At 46.6% G+C, this 18,195-nt stretch overlaps 1 protein-coding gene across 2 annotated transcripts in view; it reads right to left on the bottom strand.

The window, feature by feature from the left end:
- Nucleotides 1-18,195, bottom strand: part of c8h5orf34 (chromosome 8 C5orf34 homolog) — a 56,498-nt gene that overhangs the window by 35,004 nt on the left and 3,299 nt on the right. The window contains exons 2-5 of one of the 2 annotated variants that reach the window (XM_038805943.1): nt 9,867-10,100; nt 6,526-6,615; nt 5,420-6,057; nt 3,341-3,442 (exon numbers count right to left, since the gene is read on the bottom strand). In XM_038805943.1, the coding sequence (XP_038661871.1) occupies nt 3,341-3,442; nt 5,420-6,057; nt 6,526-6,615; nt 9,867-10,061 (1,025 nt within the window). In that variant the 5' untranslated portion in view covers nt 10,062-10,100. Of the gene's footprint in view, nt 1-3,340; nt 3,443-5,419; nt 6,058-6,525; nt 6,616-9,866; nt 10,104-18,195 lie in introns of both variants that reach the window. The other variant, XM_038805944.1, reaches the window with a different exon arrangement.

Raw genomic sequence — 18,195 nt, forward strand, 5'->3', positions numbered from 1 at the left:
GCATAATCAAGGATCCCTCCCACCCGGCTTACTCAATCTTCCAACTTCTTCCGTCGGGCAGGAGATACAGAAGTCTGAGAACACGCATGAACAGACTCAAAAACAGCTTCTTCCCCACTGTCACCAGACTCCTAAATGACCCTCTTATTGACTGACCTCATTAACACTACACCCTGTATGCTTCATCTGATGCCGGTGCTTATGTACTTACATTGTATATCTTGTGTTGCCCTATTATGTATTTTCTTTTGTTCCCTTTTCTTCCCATGTACTTAATGATCTGTTGAGCTGCTCGCAGAAAAATACTTTTCACTGCACCTCGGTACACGTGACAATAAACAAATCCAAATCCAATCCAACCAATATCGCTTGCCCCGCGGCCCTACTATCAAAGCCAGAGTGGAACACCTGGCTCACCCGGCCCTTCCAAAGCCTCACCTGGTCCTTCACCCTCAGGTGGGTCTCTTGCAGCATCACTATGTCAGCTTCGATCAAGCTCTTCAAACGCTCGCTTCACCAGTCCCACAAGCCCTCATACGTTCCTCATTATCAAATGGACTAGGGGTCTCTCGCAACACCCGCCCCCTCATCCCCAGTCGACAGAACCCAGCCCTCCCCTAGTCACTGTTAGCCACCTACCCCCACCTCCCAGAACCCCCTCCTCCTTCCCAACAATTTGGCGACCATCTTTGCAAAATACTCCGTCGGCCTCCAGCCCCTCAGGCAGCCCCACAATCCTCACATTCTACTTTCGAGACCTGTTCTCCAGGTCCTCCATCTTAGCTCTCAAACATTGTTACTGTCCACCACCCTCCTCAGCTCCACACCCATTGATGTGAACTGGTCGCTGTGCTGCGACTATGCCTCGTCCACCCCCTTCAAAGCCTCTCCTTGCTCCCACACCTCCATCAACATCTTTGCCAAAGCCTCCTTCACCGGAGCAAGAATCTCATCCACCCACTCCTTGAGCGAAGCCATCATCTCCTTTCGATGCCTGTCGAAGTGCTTGGAAAACAGCCAAACCCCTCCACCATCACGTAAGCCAGCTTATCCACCGTTATGGCACCGTCCCACCCGGCGAGCTTGCTCCCGCCATCTTTCCTCCCACTGAACTCCCCACCACTGTCGCTCGAACCCTTTCTTCACGGCTTCCTTGCCTGGTATTCCAACATCCCTTGAGCGTCGCAACTTTTCTAACAATCACAAATAAAATTCTCCCCAAAATCGGGCGAAAAGATCCAAAAACCCAGCAGGAGCCACCTGATGTGCGACCTCCATCAACATGTCTCCACATATCTCCACCAGAAGCCTCCACATAGGCAAACTGGTCATAAATTAGGAAAGGGGAATGTGCAATGAGACCTGGGTGTCCTTGTACACCAGTCACCGAAGGTAAGCGTGCAGGTGGAGCAGACGGTAAAGGAGGCAAATGGTATGTTGGTCTTCATAATGAGAGGATTCGAGTACAGGAGCCAGGATGTCTTGCTGCAATTATACAGAGCCTTGGTGAGGTCACACCTGGAATATTGTCAAGTTTTGGTCTCTTTATCTGAGGAAGGATGTTCTTGCTCTGGAGAGAGTGGAGAGAAGGTTTACCAGACTGATTCCTGGGATGGAAGGATTGACGTACGAGGAGAGATTGAGTCGGTTCGGATTGTATACACTAGAGTTCAGAAGAATGAGGGGGGAGCTCATAGAAACCTATAAACTTGTAACAGAACTGGACAGGGTAGAAGCAGGAAGGATGTTCCCGATGGTGGGGGGATTTCCAGAACCAGGGGTCACAGTCTGATGATATAGGTAGACCATTTAGGAAATGTGGAGACATTTCTTCATCCAGAGAGTGGTCGGCCTGTGGAATTCATTACCACAGGAAGTAGTTGAGGCCAAAACGTTGTATGTTTTCAAGAAGCAGTTAGGAATAGCACTTGGGGCAAAGGGGATATGGGGTGAAAGGATATGGGGTAGAATGGTGGAGCAAGCTTGAAGGGCCGAATGGCTTCCTCTTGCTCCTATTTTTTGTTCCTACGTGGGACCTTGTCAAAGGGTTTGCTGAAATCCATATAAACTACATCAACTACATTACCCTCATCTATACACCTGGTCACGTCCTCAAAAAATTCAATAAGATTTATCAGGCATCACCTCCCTCTGACAAAGCCATAATTTGTTTAAACGAATGAGAGGTGATCTTATTGAAAGATACAGATCCTGAGGTGACTTGACAGGATAGATGCTAGACAGATGGTTCCCCTTGTGGGGGAATCTAGAACCAGAGGGCATAGTTTGAAAATAAGTGATCTCTCATTTAAGGTGGAGACATGGAGAAATTGCTTTTCTTAGAAGGTTGTTAGTCTTTGGAACTTTCGACCCCAGACAGGCGAGTTATTTAATATATTCAATATTGAGTTAGAGCAATTTTAATCTACAAGGGGTGTCACAGGTTATGGGGGAAGAGGCAAGAAAGTGGAGCTAAGGCCACAATCAGATTATCCACCATCTTACTGAATGGGGAGCAGGGTCAAATCATCCACTCCTGATCAAAATTCTTGTTTTTAAATTTAGAGTATCCAATTCTCTTTTTTTTTTCCAATTAAGGGGCAATTTAGCGTGGCCAATCCACCTACCCTGCACATCTTTGGGTTGCGAGGGCGAGACACACGCAGGCATGGGGAGAATGTGCAAACTCCACACGGACAGTGACCCGGGATCGAACCCAGGTCCTAAGTGCCTTGAGGCAGCAGTGCTAACCACTGCCGCCCGTGCCGTCTTTGTTCCTAATTCTTATGCTCTTACTGAGAAGGTGATCAGAAGAATAACATCAGGTGAAATGAAGGAAGGGATGGGAAGAATGGAGCTTAAACACCAACATGGACAGTGGGTCAAATGGCCTCTTTTTGTGTTGTAATATTTCTGGTGTGGGCAGATTGGCAAATTAAGGAAATACTAAATTTTCAGTAAGGACAGGGAGGTAGGATTTCGAGTACATACCTGTGGAGGTGATGCTTGGCTCTTTTTGTGCTACATGTCGAGTATTCCAGAGTCGAAGCTCGTCAGTGCTCGATATAGAAGCCCTGAGATTAATGTGCCAACTGTAAATCCTTCAGAAATAGAATCATCCCACCCCCCACAGCCACTTCATCCCCATGCTGAAAAAGAAAATCCCCTCGTCCCAGGACCAGTCACACGTTCTGCATTCCCCAAACCAACAAACAGGCTGCGCATTGAGAAAATAAGGGGTTCTGTTTAAACAGATGTTTAAGCTTCGGAAACAAAGGGAAAGAACAAAGTCAATATAAAGTTAGCGAACAGCACAGTCTTAGATCCGAGAGCCTCTTACCTGTACAGCACACCTTGGCACCAGACCACTTTCACCTGCTGTGCTTGCAGACAGGTCTCCAGGTCCAGCTTCGCCTGACCCAGCACATCCCGGTGTCGCCACCTGGGTACAGAAATCACAGTCAGCGACGGAAATAACTTCAAAAATAAACACTCTACATCCGAAGCAAAGAAGGGGTCATCAGATCAACCATCTGCATCAATATATCAGTACATTATAACCTCAAGAGTTAAACTTAGAAAATGCTGAGAAAAGCACAATTAAACAAAAATTATTTTGCTTTATTAATAAAGTTTACATCAGATTGTAGTCTGGTTGTATACCAATACAGAGAGACTGTCACACTGGGAGTGACACACTGCGGGCCGTCACACTGGGAGTGCCTCACTGCGGGCCATCACACTGGGAGTGACGCACTGCGGGCCGTCACACTGGGAGTGCCTCACTGCGGGCTGTCACACTGGGAGTGCCTCACTGCGGGCCGTCACACTGGGAGTGGGGCACTGTGGGCCGTCACACTGGGAGTGCCTCACTGCGGGCCATCACACTGGGAGAGCCTCACTGCGGGCCATCACACTGGGAGTGCCTCACTGCGGGCCATCGCACTGGGAGTGACGCACTGCGGGCCATCACACTGGGAGAGCCTCACTGCGGGCCATCGCACTGGGAGTGCCTCACTGCGGGCCATCGCACTGGGAGTGACGCACTGCGGGCCATCAAACTGGGAGTGTCTCACTGCGGGCCATCGCACTGGGAGTGCCTCACTGCGGGCCATCGCACTGGGAGTGCCTCACTGCGGGCCGTCGCACTGGGAGTGACGCACTGCAGGCCGTCACACTGGGAGTGCCTTACTGCGGGCCATCACACTGGGAGTGAAGCACAGCGGGCCGTCACACTGGGAGTGCCTCACTGCGGGCCGTCACACTGGGAGAGCCTCACTGCGGGCCGTCACACTGGGAGTGACGCACTGCGGGCCGTCACACTGGGAGTGACGCACTGCGGGCCGTCACACTGGGAGTGACGCACTGCGGGCCGTCACACTGGGAGTGACGCACTGCGGGCCGTCACACTGGGAGTGACGCACTGCGGGCCGTCACACTGGGAGTGACGCACTGCGGGCCGTCACACTGGGAGTGACGCACTGCGGGCCGTCACACTGGGAGTGACGCACTGCGGGCCGTCACACTGGGAGTGACGCACTGCGGGCCGTCACACTGGGAGTGACGCACTGCGGGCCGTCACACTGGGAGTGACGCACTGCGGGCCGTCACACTGGGAGTGACGCACTGCGGGCCGTCACACTGGGAGTGACGCACTGCGGGCCGTCACACTGGGAGTGACGCACTGCGGGCCGTCACACTGGGAGTGACGCACTGCGGGCCGTCACACTGGGAGTGACGCACTGCGGGCCGTCACACTGGGAGTGCCTCACTGCGGGCCATCACACTGGGAGTACCTCACTGCGGGCCCTCACACTGGGAATGACGCATTGCGGGCCGTCACACTGGTAGTGCCTCACTGTGGGCCATCACACTGGGAGTGCCCACCGCGTGCCGTCACACTGGGGGTGCCTCACTACGGGCCGTCACACTGGGAGTGCCTCACTGCGTGCCATTAGACTGGGAGTGACGTACTGCGTCCCATTACACTGGTAGCGAAGCACTGCGGGCCATCGCACTGGGAGTGACGCACCGCGTCCCATTACACTGGGAGTGACGCACCGCGTCCAATTACACTGGGAGTGACGCACCGCGTCCAATTACACTGGGAGTGACGCACCGCGTCCAATTACACTGGGAGTGACCCACTGCGTCCCATTACACTGGGAGTGACGCACTGCGTCCCATTACACTGGGAGTGACGCACTGCGTCCCATTACACTGGGAGTGACGCACTGCGTCCCATTACACTGGGAGTGACGCACTGTGTCCCATTACACTGGGAGTGACGCACTGCGTCCCATTACACTGGTCACATCATTCTTGTGACAATGGATCACAATCTAGACAGGGTACAATAAATGTTCCAGTGATAGTTACACAGCCTCTACTAGGTTATAAACGATTGCCTAATGTCTACCTGTGAAGGTGTGGGGCTGGGCAATTCAGTGGCAGCACTTTGGGAAGAGCTGTGGCTGTTCCTTGCGTCATATCAACTCCTGGTGCCACAGGTTTGTCAGCGCTCTGTAGGTGCTTACGTGTCCCATCAAGTCGTGACTTTTCCTGCTTGTAGTCATGATGAAGAGCGAGTTTCAGAGGACAATGCCACTCTGGCGGACACGAGGACACAGTGTGGTGCTGAACCACCCAGATGTACTGGTGGATGTACTTGCAGTGGATTGAGCCTCCATCTCTCAGTTCCAGCATTTGGGGATATGAAGCTCCATTTGATTTACTCTGAGAACTCTGGACTTTTCTCCCCGAACCACCCTGATCCACACCAAATCCTACAGGCTTAATCTTGTTCAAGTTGTGGCTGAGTGGCTGTTGGGGCCCACTAGTCCACCCCCTGCCAGCTTTAATGAGTCGCTTGCTGACAGGAGATTGGTTGACACATGCCAGGAACTCTACAGTGAACTCCAGTTGAGATGGAGCCAGGTAGAGAAACGCGTGACCTCCTAGTGAGGAGACCGTCACTCGTCCATTGTCAGCAATCATCACTGCGTCTTCTGTGTCAGTTCCAGGCCACTTCACTTCGGAGATATCGAAGAACATATTCTAGAGGGCGAGAGAAAAGAGGCAGAGATTTATACAAACGTACTGAACAGTTCATAAAGAAAAAGGTTTGCATTTATACAATGGCTTTTACCTCAGAATGTTCAGGGCAGCACGGTGACACAGTGGTTAGCACTGTTGTCTCACAGCATCAGGGACTCGGGTTCCATTCCAGCCTTGGGTGACTGTGTGGAGTTTGCACATTCTCCCGGTGTCTGCGTGGGTTTCCTCCCACAGTCCAACGGCGTGCAGATTAGATGGGGTTACAGGGTTAACGCAGGTGAGTGGATCTAGGTATGGTGCTTTTTCGGAGGGTCAGTGCAGATTCCAAGGGCCGAATGGCCTCCTTCTGCACTGTAGGGATTTTATGGATTCTATTCCAAAGCACATTACAGCAATGTTATTTCGTCGTGGCCGCCAATGTGGGATGGATAGAGCTGCCACTGAGCGTTGCCGTGATTTAGGACTTACCGATAGCTTGCCGGCAGCAATAAGATCTGCTGCGAGATAGGGCTGAGAGGCGAACCGGTTCCTGAACTCCAGAGCTTGCAGTACCTGCTCCTGTAGGGGAAATAGAAACAGTACAAAATGCTCACACATAACCACAGTGGACTTTCACAGCAAGACACCTCAGTACAATTAATTACTCAAGAGATGAAACTGGGAGTATATTGGTTATTCTTTTTTTAAATATTGGTTATATTTTTGCACTCTATTCACAGCACAGAAAGGTCTCTATTCAGTGCCGACTCCACTCCTCCACAATCTTTCCCCATCGTCCTGCAAATTATTTTCTCACGATCTCTACAGAGCAGTCTTAGTAATTTTTTTTTATATCTTAAGGCAACAAGGATTCACCGCATCCTAAAGCATGAAAACTTTCGAAAGGAGGTGAATAAAGAAGTATAGAGGGATGGAGATTTTTTAAAAAAAAATATTCGTTCATAGGATGTGGACGTCGCTGGCTGGACCAGCAATTGTTGCCCATCCATGAGGGCATTCAAGAACCGACCACATTGCTGTGGGTCTGGAGTCACATGTAGGCCAGACCGGGTAAGGACGGCAGATTTCCTTCCCTAAAGGACATTAGTGAACCAGGTGGGTTTTTACAACAATCATTTCATGGTCATCAGTAGACTTTTAATTCCAGATATTTATTGAATTTAAATTTCACCATCTGCCATGGCGGGATTTGAACCTGTGTCCCCAGGAGTAAGAGAAAGATGATGTTAGACTACCTGAAATTGGAAATGGGAGGTTCCTATGAATAACCCAAAAGGAAAACAAACAAGACTGCAAAGTGTGGAGAAAAATAGGCTGATCATAGAGGCATTTCTGACACAGAAAAAAAGATTTGAAATGAAAAATGAAAATCGCTTATTGTCACGAGTAGGCTTCAATGAAGTTACTGTGAAAAGCCCCTAGTCGCCACATTCCGGCGCCTGTCCGGGGAGGCTGGTACGGGAATCGAACCGTGCTGCTGGCCTGCTTGGGCTGCTTTATAAGCCACCGATTTAGCCTTGTGAGCTAAACCAGCCCCTATTTGCATTTATACAGTGCTTTTCATGAACAGAGAACACAGAGGGGCTGGTTTAGCACAGGCTAAACAACTGACTTTTAAAGCAGACCAATGCAGGCCAGCAGCGCGGTTTCAATTCCTGTACCAGCCTCCCCGAACAGGCGCCGGAATGTGGCGACTAGGGGCTTTTCACAGTAACTTTATTTGAAGCCTACTTGTGACAATAAGCGATTTTCATTTCACACCTCAAAGCAGTTTACAGCCATTGAAATCGTTTAAGTGCAGTCACTGCTTTAATATCGGAAAAACGAGTAAAGTCGCCACAGTCCCAGATGACCAAAGACTGCTTTCCCCTGTGAGAAGGGGAGCTGGCTGGTGGCAATTTAACCTGAGGATCACCAGTCCTCAGACGAGGGGCAAGGTTGAGAAGGCAAATAACGAATAATCTCAGCAAGTGCGGGAATTGAACCCGTGCCTCTAACCTCACTCTGCATCATGAACAGCTGTCCAGGCAACTTAACTAACCGGCCCTAACCCGGTCCTTCACGAAGGCCTCACTTTCTCATCTGGGACTATGGCAGCTATACCTGTATAGGAAAATGACTATCAGTGTGTACACAGCAAGATCCGCAAACAACAAGGTGATAATTATCAGATAATTTGTTTCTGTGATGTTGACTAAAGATTGCCCAGACACCAGGCAGAATTCTGCCGCCTTGCTTGAAATAGTGGCATTGGACTTTTTAATCTTAACTCAACTTCTGGACACTGCCACACTTCATGTGTCTGTAGCTGGCCTAGCCAGCCTGTTGATCTCTGAATAATAATTATCTTTATTAGCGTCACAAGTAGGCTTACATTGACACCACTGAAGTTACTGTGAAAAACCCCTAGTTGCCACATTCCTGCGCCTGCCTGGGTACACTGAGGGAGAATTCAGAATGTCCAAATTATCTAACAGCACGTCTTTCGGGACTTGTGGGAGGAAATTGGAGCACCCGGAGGAAACCCACGGGGAGAACGTACAGACTCCGCACAGACAGGGACCCAGCCGGGAATCGAACCCGGATTCTTGGCGCTGTGAAGCAACAGTGTGCTTTTATGTCTCTCATAATCTTCCTCAGAACAAAACTATGATTAAAGTGGAAAACAAGCAAAAATATTAATTGCAGAACTGCTGGGGGTGAAAGCACAAATAAAAGGGATTCAGAGTGGGTATACACCAGGGCAGTTATATACACTTCTCTGAAGGCAAGATTAATGGGCGCTAGCTGTGGTTCAGTGGTTAACACTTCAGCTTCTGCTGAGAAGGTAGAAGCAACATTTCAGAAAATTCAGTACAAAATCCGGGCTGACCCCAGCAGCTTGGCAACAGTCATCAATAATACTTGGTAGCTTCATATTCGGCAGTTGTGACAAACTATCTCTCAAGCCTTCGCCTCATTGATCGCCCGAAGGCAGATCCTGTTCGGGTGGAGATCAACCTCTCCACCCTGTGCCCTGGCGTGGCAGGGGGACCTGCTTGAATTTGTGACGCTTTGAAAAAGTCAACTTTGAACTGAGGGGAAGGATGGAGGGGTTCTATAATTCATGGGCGTTATTCATTATGCACGTTCGAGGATTGGATCACATCGAACATTTGGTGGGGTGGGGGGGGTGGGGGGGACGACTGTATGTGTTAATGGTGACGATGGATGATTCCTGATTCCTTTTTGTCATTTGTTTATGTTAACATGCGGGCTAATGTTTGGGGTTTAGTGGAAGGATGGGATCGCTGTTATTGATATAGGGATTGACATTACATTCGTGACTGATTATTGTTTATTGGTGGGTGTAAATTTGGGAGAAAATGTGAAAAAGTAGAATAAAAAATATTTTTTTAAAAAGACGACCTCTCAAGCTTTGACCTCTTCAGCCATCGGCAAAGTGAATACACCCCACCTAAAATGGATTTATTTGCTGCAAGTCCATCACGTTTCATGGATAGAAGGATAACAACGAGTTAAGTGTAGTGCTGAGGGTGTCCTGCACTAATGGGAGCTGCCATATTTCAGATGAGTTGTTAAACCTTGGCCTCATTTGCTCTCTCAGGTGGGCGTTGAAGATCACATGGCATTATTCGATAAAGTGCCTCAGTGTTCTTTACTTCAACCAGAATCAGAAACAGATTATTTAGTCATTACCACTGTTTGCGGGGCCTTGCTGTGTGCAAATTGGCTGCCACGTTTCCTATATTATAACATCTCTAAAGCACTTGTGCAAGTTGTCCGCTCTGCAAGTCGGGCTCTCCCACCTTGTAGGTGCTGATGACAAACGATGTTCGCTGACGGACTCGGCTGGAACTATGCAAGGGGTGCATGGATGGTGCAGGGGCCTTCTCGAACAAGAACTCTGATCCGCAAGGGGAGAGCTGAAGGCTGGAGCCATCTGTAAATTGCATTTCCACTGAATCATCCTCATACAGGACCATCAGGCTCACCAAGGCCATGGCGGCCAACTCCAGCAAATGCACGGCCACGAGGGGAGCCTGTTGAAGAATTATACACAAGGTCAGATATATCTCTGCACACCAGATCCAGCCCCACAGTACAGGTAAAATGCCATTGGGTCAATTCAAATTGTTTAGAAAGAAAAAATAAATTATTTGTGTTTATTATGAAGCCTTTCACAACCTCGGGACTTGTTTGAAGTGGCCTCATTTGCTCTCAGGTGGGCATAAAAGATCACATAGTCACTGTGCTACTGCAGGATTATTACGATCCCAGATCGGAACCCAACAGTGGCTAGGATACTGGACAGAAATCCCAATATTTTATTTTAATTTTGTAAGACTGTGGGGAAAGGATACTTCACTCCAGGAGTGACTTCACACAAGATAGGGATATGGTATATTAAAACAAACTTTATTACTAGCATAGTATTAAAATATCTTTAACACAAAAAAAGCTTCCAATTACCCCTTAAACAATGCTGATGAATACAGTGACACAATAACCCTTAAAAACAAAAACATCTCAGATCTCAATCCACTTTTAAATAGTTAGCAGATCCAGGTACACTTGCTTAAGAGATGTTCTTTGGAGAATGTTTTTGACCTGAATCCTGTCCTGTCAGAACGATGCAGGATCTCTAGCTGAAGTCTTCAGAAACTGTCTTCATAGTTTCACTGTTGAAACTGCCTATCCTCTTGACAGGAAAATCTTGAAGTCAGTGTCTTAAGATCAGCTGCTGCTGGTCTGTCCCCAGTCAAATTGCGAAGAGAGCAGATGCTTAACTTCTGCTCACGTCCCAATCTAAAACTAAACTAAACTGCTTTGCTGCAAATTCTAGCTCCTCCCATTAATGGCAGCAGTTTACCGAGCCGAAACACAATGCACCTAGTTAACTACTCCACAGGGAACCGTCTTAATCCAAACAAATATCCATTAGCCCAAGCTTTTATGATGCTTTAATTGCATTGCTGGCTTCCAAAACATAGCTGTCTTTTAAACCAGGATTTTTAAAAACAGTACTGCAGCAGTCATACACACATTAACCCAGGTGTTTAATCCTTACAGCACTAAATACATATAATACAACATATATCTCAAATTCCTACATTAATCACAAGGATACACAGCCAATTTGTGCACAGCAAGATCACAAACAGCAATGAGATCATTACCAGACAGTTTCATGATAATGGGATCTTCAACTGCCACACAAAAGTTTTGGTTTTACCGCTTATCTGAAAGACAGCACCTCCAATAGTGAAATATACTGCACCAGAGAATTAACTGCCTTGCTCAGAAACGTACCAACTCTACAATGCTTCACTGAAAAGATATGTTCATCAATGTATTGGTGTATGAACAGACACAGGACAGAATTTTAAACCACTCAAAATCCATTCATTTGCACATAATTAAAATTGTGCCCTCAAAATCTGAAACGTTGGGACTCAGAGAATCCAGTGGGTGGGATATTACAGCAAGAGGTGTAACACCAGGGTATCCATCAGCGACTGCTGGACCCAGTTATTCAGCTCATCTGCTACTTAATATGCAGACCAGGTTTGAGGGCCAAAGCAAGGCTAACAGATAGAGTATCAACCTGCAAATCCTTCCAAACTCTGCCAATGGCAGGCAATAAGAACAGGAAGGAGGTCTTAGAACATAAAACAGTACAGCACAGTACAGGCCCTTCGGCCCACAATGTTGTGCCGACCATTAATCCTAATCCAAGATCAACCCAATCTACACCCCTTCAATTTTCTGCTGTCCGTGTGCCTGTCTGAGAGATGCTTAAATGTCCCTAATGACTCTGACTCCATCACCTCTGCTGGCCGTGCATTCCACACACCCACTACTCTCTGTGTAAAGAACCTACCTCTGACATCTCCCCTATACCTTTCACCAATCACCTTAAAATGATGTGCACTCGCGACAGCCATTTCCACCCCGGGGAAAAGTCTCTGGCTATCCACTCTATCCTTGCCTCTCATCATCTTGTACACCTCTATCAAGTCATCTTTCTGCCTCCTTCGCTCCAGTGAGAAAAGCCCTAGCTGCCTCAACCTTTCTTCATACGACATGCCCTCCAGTCCAGGCAGCATCCTGGTAAATCTCCTCTGTACCCTCTCCAAAGCATCACATCCTTCCTAAAATAAGACGACCAGAACTGGACACAATATTCGAAGTGTAGTCTAACTAGAGTTTTATACAACTGCAGCAAAACCTCGCGGCTCTTAAACTAAATCCCCCTGTTAATGAAAGCCAACACACTATACGCCTTCTTAACAACCCTATCAACCTGGGTGGCAACTTTGAGGGATATATGTACGTGGAGCCCAAGATCCTTCTGTTCCTCCACACTTCCAAGAGTCCTGCCTTTAACCCTGTATTCAGCATTCAAATTCGACCTTCCAAAATTAATCACTTCACATTTTTCTAGGTTGAACTCCCTCTGCCACTTCTCAGCCCAGCTCTGCATCCTGTCAATGTCCTGTTGAAACCTGCAACAACCCTCAACACTATCTACAACTCCCCAACCTTCGTGTCATCGGCACACTTACTAACCCACCCTTCCACCTCCTCATCCAAGTCATTTATAAAAACCACAAAGAGCAGAGGTCCCAGAACAGATCCCTGCGGGACACCACTGGTCACCGACCTCCAGACGGAATACTTTCCATCCACTACACTCGCTGTCTTCTTTCGGCCAGCCAATTCTGCAACCAGACAGCCAAATTTCCCTCTATCTAATCCCCCCTAACTTTCTGAATAAGCCTACCATGGGGAACCTTATCAAATGCCTTACTGAAATCCATATACACCACATCCACTGCCCGACCTTCATCAATGGGTCTCGTCACATCCTCAAAGAATTCAATGAGGCATGACCTGCCCCTCACAAAGCCATGCTGACTATCTTTAATCAAACTATGTTTTTCTAAATAATCATAAATCCTATCCCTCAGAAGCATTTCCAATATTTTGCTCACGACAGAAGCAAGACTGATGCATCTGTAATTACCAGGGATTTCCCTATTCCCTTTCTTATACAGGGGAATAACATTTTCCTCCCTCCAATCAACCGGTGCTACTCCAGTGGAGAGTGAGGACGCAAAGATCATCGCCAACGGTGCAGCAAACACCTTCCTCGCTTCCCGTGGTAACTTTGGGTATATCCCGTCAGGCCCAGGGGACTTATCTATCCTGATGCTTTTCAAAATGTCCAGCATAGCCTCCTTCTTAATATCAGCCTGTTCGAGTCTATTAACCTGGTTCACACTGTTCTCATGAGCAACAAGGTCCCTCTCTCTAGTGAATACTGAAGCAAAGTATTCATTTAGGGCCACCCCATCTTCTCAGACTCTAGGCACAAGTTCCCTCCACTGTCCCCGATCGGCCCTACTCTCACTCAGCTCATCCTCTTATTTCTCACATAAGTGTAGAACACATTGGGGTTTTCCCTAATCCTTCCCGCCAGGGATTTTTCATGCCCCCTTCTAGCTCTCCTCAGTCCATTTTTGAGTTCCTTCCTGGCTACCTTGTAACTCTCTAGAGCTAAATCAGATCCTTGCTTCCTCAACCTTACGTAAGCTTCTTTCTTCCTCTTGACTAGAAGCTCCACTTCTCTTGTCATCCAAGGCTCCTTCGTCTTACCATTCCTTTCTCGTCTCAGTGGGACAAAGCTATTCAGCACTCGCAGCAAGTGCTCCTTAAACAATCCCCACATTACTTTTATGCATTTCACCAAGAACAATTGTTCCAACTTGATGCTCCTCAGCTCCTGTCTAATAGCAGTATAATTTCCCACCACCAATTAAATACCTTCCCATACTGTCTGCTCCTATCCCTCTCCATGAGTATGGTAAAGGTCAAGGAGTTGTGGTCAGTCATCGAAATGTTCTCCCACTGAGACATCTGACACCTGGCCTGGTTTGTTGCCAAGCACCAAGTCCAACATGGCCTCCCCCCTAGTCAGCCTATCTACATATTGAGTCAGGAATCCTTCCTGTACACACCTGACAAAATCTGCTCCATCCAACCCCTTTGCATTAAGGAGGTTCCAATCAATATTGGGGAAGTTGAAGTCACCCATGTCTTGTGGAGCAGTGGGTAATATCCCTACGTCTGAGCCTGACGCTCCAGGTTCAAGTCAAACTCCAAGGCTTGATGGCCAATGAAGGTGCATTCAGAACTTAGAAAAAGATTTAGATTTATTGTCTTTTTTTTAAAATTCAAAGTACCCAATTCTTTTTTTCCCCCAATTAAGGGGTAATTTAGCGTGGCCAATCCACCTGCACATCTTTGGGTGGGGGGGTGAAACATGGGGTAAATGTACAAACTTCACACGGACAGTGACCCCGGGCCACGATCGAACTCAGGTCTTCGGCACTGTGAGGCAGCAGTGCTAACCACTGCACCACCATGCCGTCCAATTTAGATTTTTTTGTCACATGTACCGAGGTACAGTGAAAACCATTGTCCTTTGTGCACTACAAACAGATCATACCATACATTAACAACATAGGATATTTGGGTCTTCCTAACCTGATGTATTATTACTGGGCGGCGAATGTGGAGAAGGCTGGGTCAGAGGGGCTGACTCCCAATGGGTCAGAATGGGGGAAAGTTTGTGTAGGGGGTCGGGATTGAAGGCGCAACAACAGTGCCACTCCTGAAGGCCCGGGGGAGATACTCAGTGAGTCCGGTAGTAATAACTTAGTTGAGAATTTGGAGGCAGTTTTGCCAGCACTTCGGGTTGGGGGCAGGGTCAAGGGAAACCCCGATTCGGGGGAACCACAGATTTGAGCCAGGGAAGTGGGATGGAAATTTTCAGAGATGGAAGGAGAAAGGAATTAGGACACTAAAAGATTTGTTTCTTGGGGGTCGGATTGCAGGATTGAAGGAGCTGGGAATGAAGTATGGGCGGATTACAAGGCTATTTTGAAAGAGGAGAAGGCACCGCTGAAAGGGATCAAGGCAAAGTGGGAGGAAGAGTTGGGAGAGGATATGGAGGAGGGGTTCTGGTGTGAGATGCTCCGGAGGGTGAGCGCCCGCACCTCGTGTGCGAGGTTGGGGCTGATACAGCTGATGGTGGTTCGTAGAGCACAAGGACGTGCTAGCTCTTTGAGGAAACAGATGGTGTGTATGAACATGGCGCGGGGAGGGGGTCCACATGTTTTGGTCCTGTCCAAAGGTGGGGGATTACTGGGGGGAGGTTTTTAGTGTAATCTCTAAAGTGGTGCACGTGATTCTGGACCCAGGCCCTCGGTAGCCCATATTTGGGGTGTCAGACCAGCTGGGGTTGGAAAGGGGTGTGGAGGCAGATGTTGTAGCCTCTGCCTCATTGATCGCCCGAAGGCGGATCCTGTTAGGGTGGAGATCAACCTCTCCACCCTGAGCCCTGGCATTTTTTTTTGGGGGGGGGGGGGGGGGGGGAGACCTGCTGGAATTCTTAACTCTTGAGAAGGTCAAATTTGAACTGAGGGGAAGGATGGAGGCATTCTCCAACTCATGGGCATTATTCATCAGAATGCATTTTCGAGAATTGGTTCACATCAAATATTAGGGTGGGCTGGAAGGGTTGGGGGGAGGGGGACTGTATGCAATAATGATGACTATGGGCGATTCTTGATTCCATTTTGTCATTTGTTTATGTTAACATGCGGGCTATTGTTTGAGATCTTGGTGGGAGGATGGGAACGTTGTTATTCATATGGAGATTGGCATTACATTCGTTACTGATTATTGTTTAGTGTTGGGTGTAAATTTAGGAGAAAATGTGAAAGAGAATAAAAATATTTACAAAAAAGCAGAGGATGTACAATAAATACACAATCACTCCAATTCACACACATACAGACAAAGGATAAGAGGAGAAATAATCCCCAATCTCTAACAAGGGAGAAATGGACAATATTGAAACAAATAATCCCCAATCTCTAACCAGGGGAAATGGACAATATTTAAACAGATAATCCCCAATCTCTAACCAGGGGAAATGGGCAATGTTTAAACAGATAATCCCCAATCTCTAACCAGGGGAAATGGACAATATTTAAACAGATAATCCCCAATCTCTAACCAGGGGAAATGGACAATATTTAAACAGATAATCCCAATCTCTAACCGGGGGAAATAGACAATATTTAAACAGATAATCCCCAATCTCTAAACAGGTGAAATGGACAATATTTAAACAGATAACCCCAATCTCTAACCAGGGGAGATGGATTTTAAACAGATAATCCCTAATCTCTAACCAGGGGAAATGGACAATATTTAAACAGATAATCCCCAATCTCTAAACAGGTGAAATGGACAATATTTAAACAGATAATCCCCAATCTCTAAACAGGTGAAATGGACAATATTTAAACAGATAATTCCCAATCTCTAACAGGGGGAAACAGACAATATTTAAACAGATAATCCCCAATCTCTAACCGGGGGAAATGGACAATATTTAAACAGATAATCCCCAATCTCTAACCAGAGGGAATAAACAATATTTAAACAGATAATTCCCAATCTCTAACCAGGGGAAATGGACAATATTTAAACAGATAATCCCCAATCTCTAACCAGGGGAAATGGACAATATTTAAACAGATAATCCCCAATCTCTAACCAGGGGAAGGGACAATATTTAAACAGATAATCCCCAATCTCTAACCGGGGAAAAGACAATATTTAAACAGATAATCACCAATCTCTAACCAGGGGAAATGGACAATATTTAAACAGATAATCCCCAATCTCTAACCAGGGGAAATGGACAATATTTAAACAGATAATCCCCAATCTCTAACCGGGGGAAATGGACAATATTTAAACAGATAATCCCCAATCTCTAACCGGGGGAAATGGACAATATTTAAACAGATAATCCCCAATCTCTAACCGGGGGAAATGGACAATATTTAAACAGATAATCCCCAATCTCTAACCAGGGGAAATGGACAATATTTAAACAGATAATCCCCAATCTCTAACCAGGGGAAGGGACAATATTTAAACAGATAATCCCCAATCTCTAACCGGGGAAAATGGACAATATTTAAACAGATAATCACCAATCTCTAACCAGGGGAAATGGACAATATTTAAACAGATAATCCCCAATCTCTAACCAGGGGAAATGGACAATATTTAAACAGATAATCCCCAATCTCTAACCGGGGGAAATGGACAATATTTAAACAGATAATCCCCAATCTCTAACCGGGGGAAATGGACAATATTTAAACAGATAATCCCCAATCTCTAACCGGGGGAAATGGACAATATTTAAACAGATAATCCCCAATCTCTAACCAGGGGAAATGGACAATATTTAAACAGATAATCCCCGATCTCTAACCAGGGGAAATGGACAATATTTAAACAGATAATCCCCAATCGCTAACCAGGGGAAATGGACAATATTTAAACAGATAATCCCCAATCTCTAACCAGGGGAAATGGACAATATTTAAACAGATAATCACCAATCTCTAAACAGGTGAAATGGACAATATTTAAATAGATAATCCCCAATCTCTAACCAGGGGAAATGGACAATATTTAAACAGATAATCCCCAATCTCTAACCAGGGGAAGGGACAATATTTAAACAGATAATCCCCAATCTCTAACCGGGAAAAATGGACAATATTTAAACAGATAATCACCAATCTCTAACCAGGGGAAATGGACAATATTTAAACAGATAATCCCCAATCTCTAACCGGGGGAAATGGACAATATTTAAACAGATAATCCCCGATCTCTAACCAGGGGAAATGGACAATATTTAAACAGATAATCCCGAATCTCTAACCAGGGGAAATGGACAATATTTAAACAGATAATCCCCAATTTCTAACCAGGGGAAATGGACAATATTTAAACAGATAATCCCCAATCTCTAACCAGGGGAATTGGACAATATTTAAACAGATAATCCCCGATCTCTAACCAGGGGAAATGGACAATATTTAAACAGATAATCCCCGATCTCTAACCAGGGGAAATGGACAATATTTAAACAGATAATCCCCAATCTCTAACCGGGGGAAATGGACAATATTTAAACAGATAATCCCAATCTCTAACCAGAGGGAATAGACAATATTTAAACAGATAATTCCC

The sequence above is a fragment of the Scyliorhinus canicula genome, chromosome 8 (assembly GCF_902713615.1).
Source record: "Scyliorhinus canicula chromosome 8, sScyCan1.1, whole genome shotgun sequence".
Taxonomy (NCBI): domain Eukaryota; kingdom Metazoa; phylum Chordata; class Chondrichthyes; order Carcharhiniformes; family Scyliorhinidae; genus Scyliorhinus; species Scyliorhinus canicula.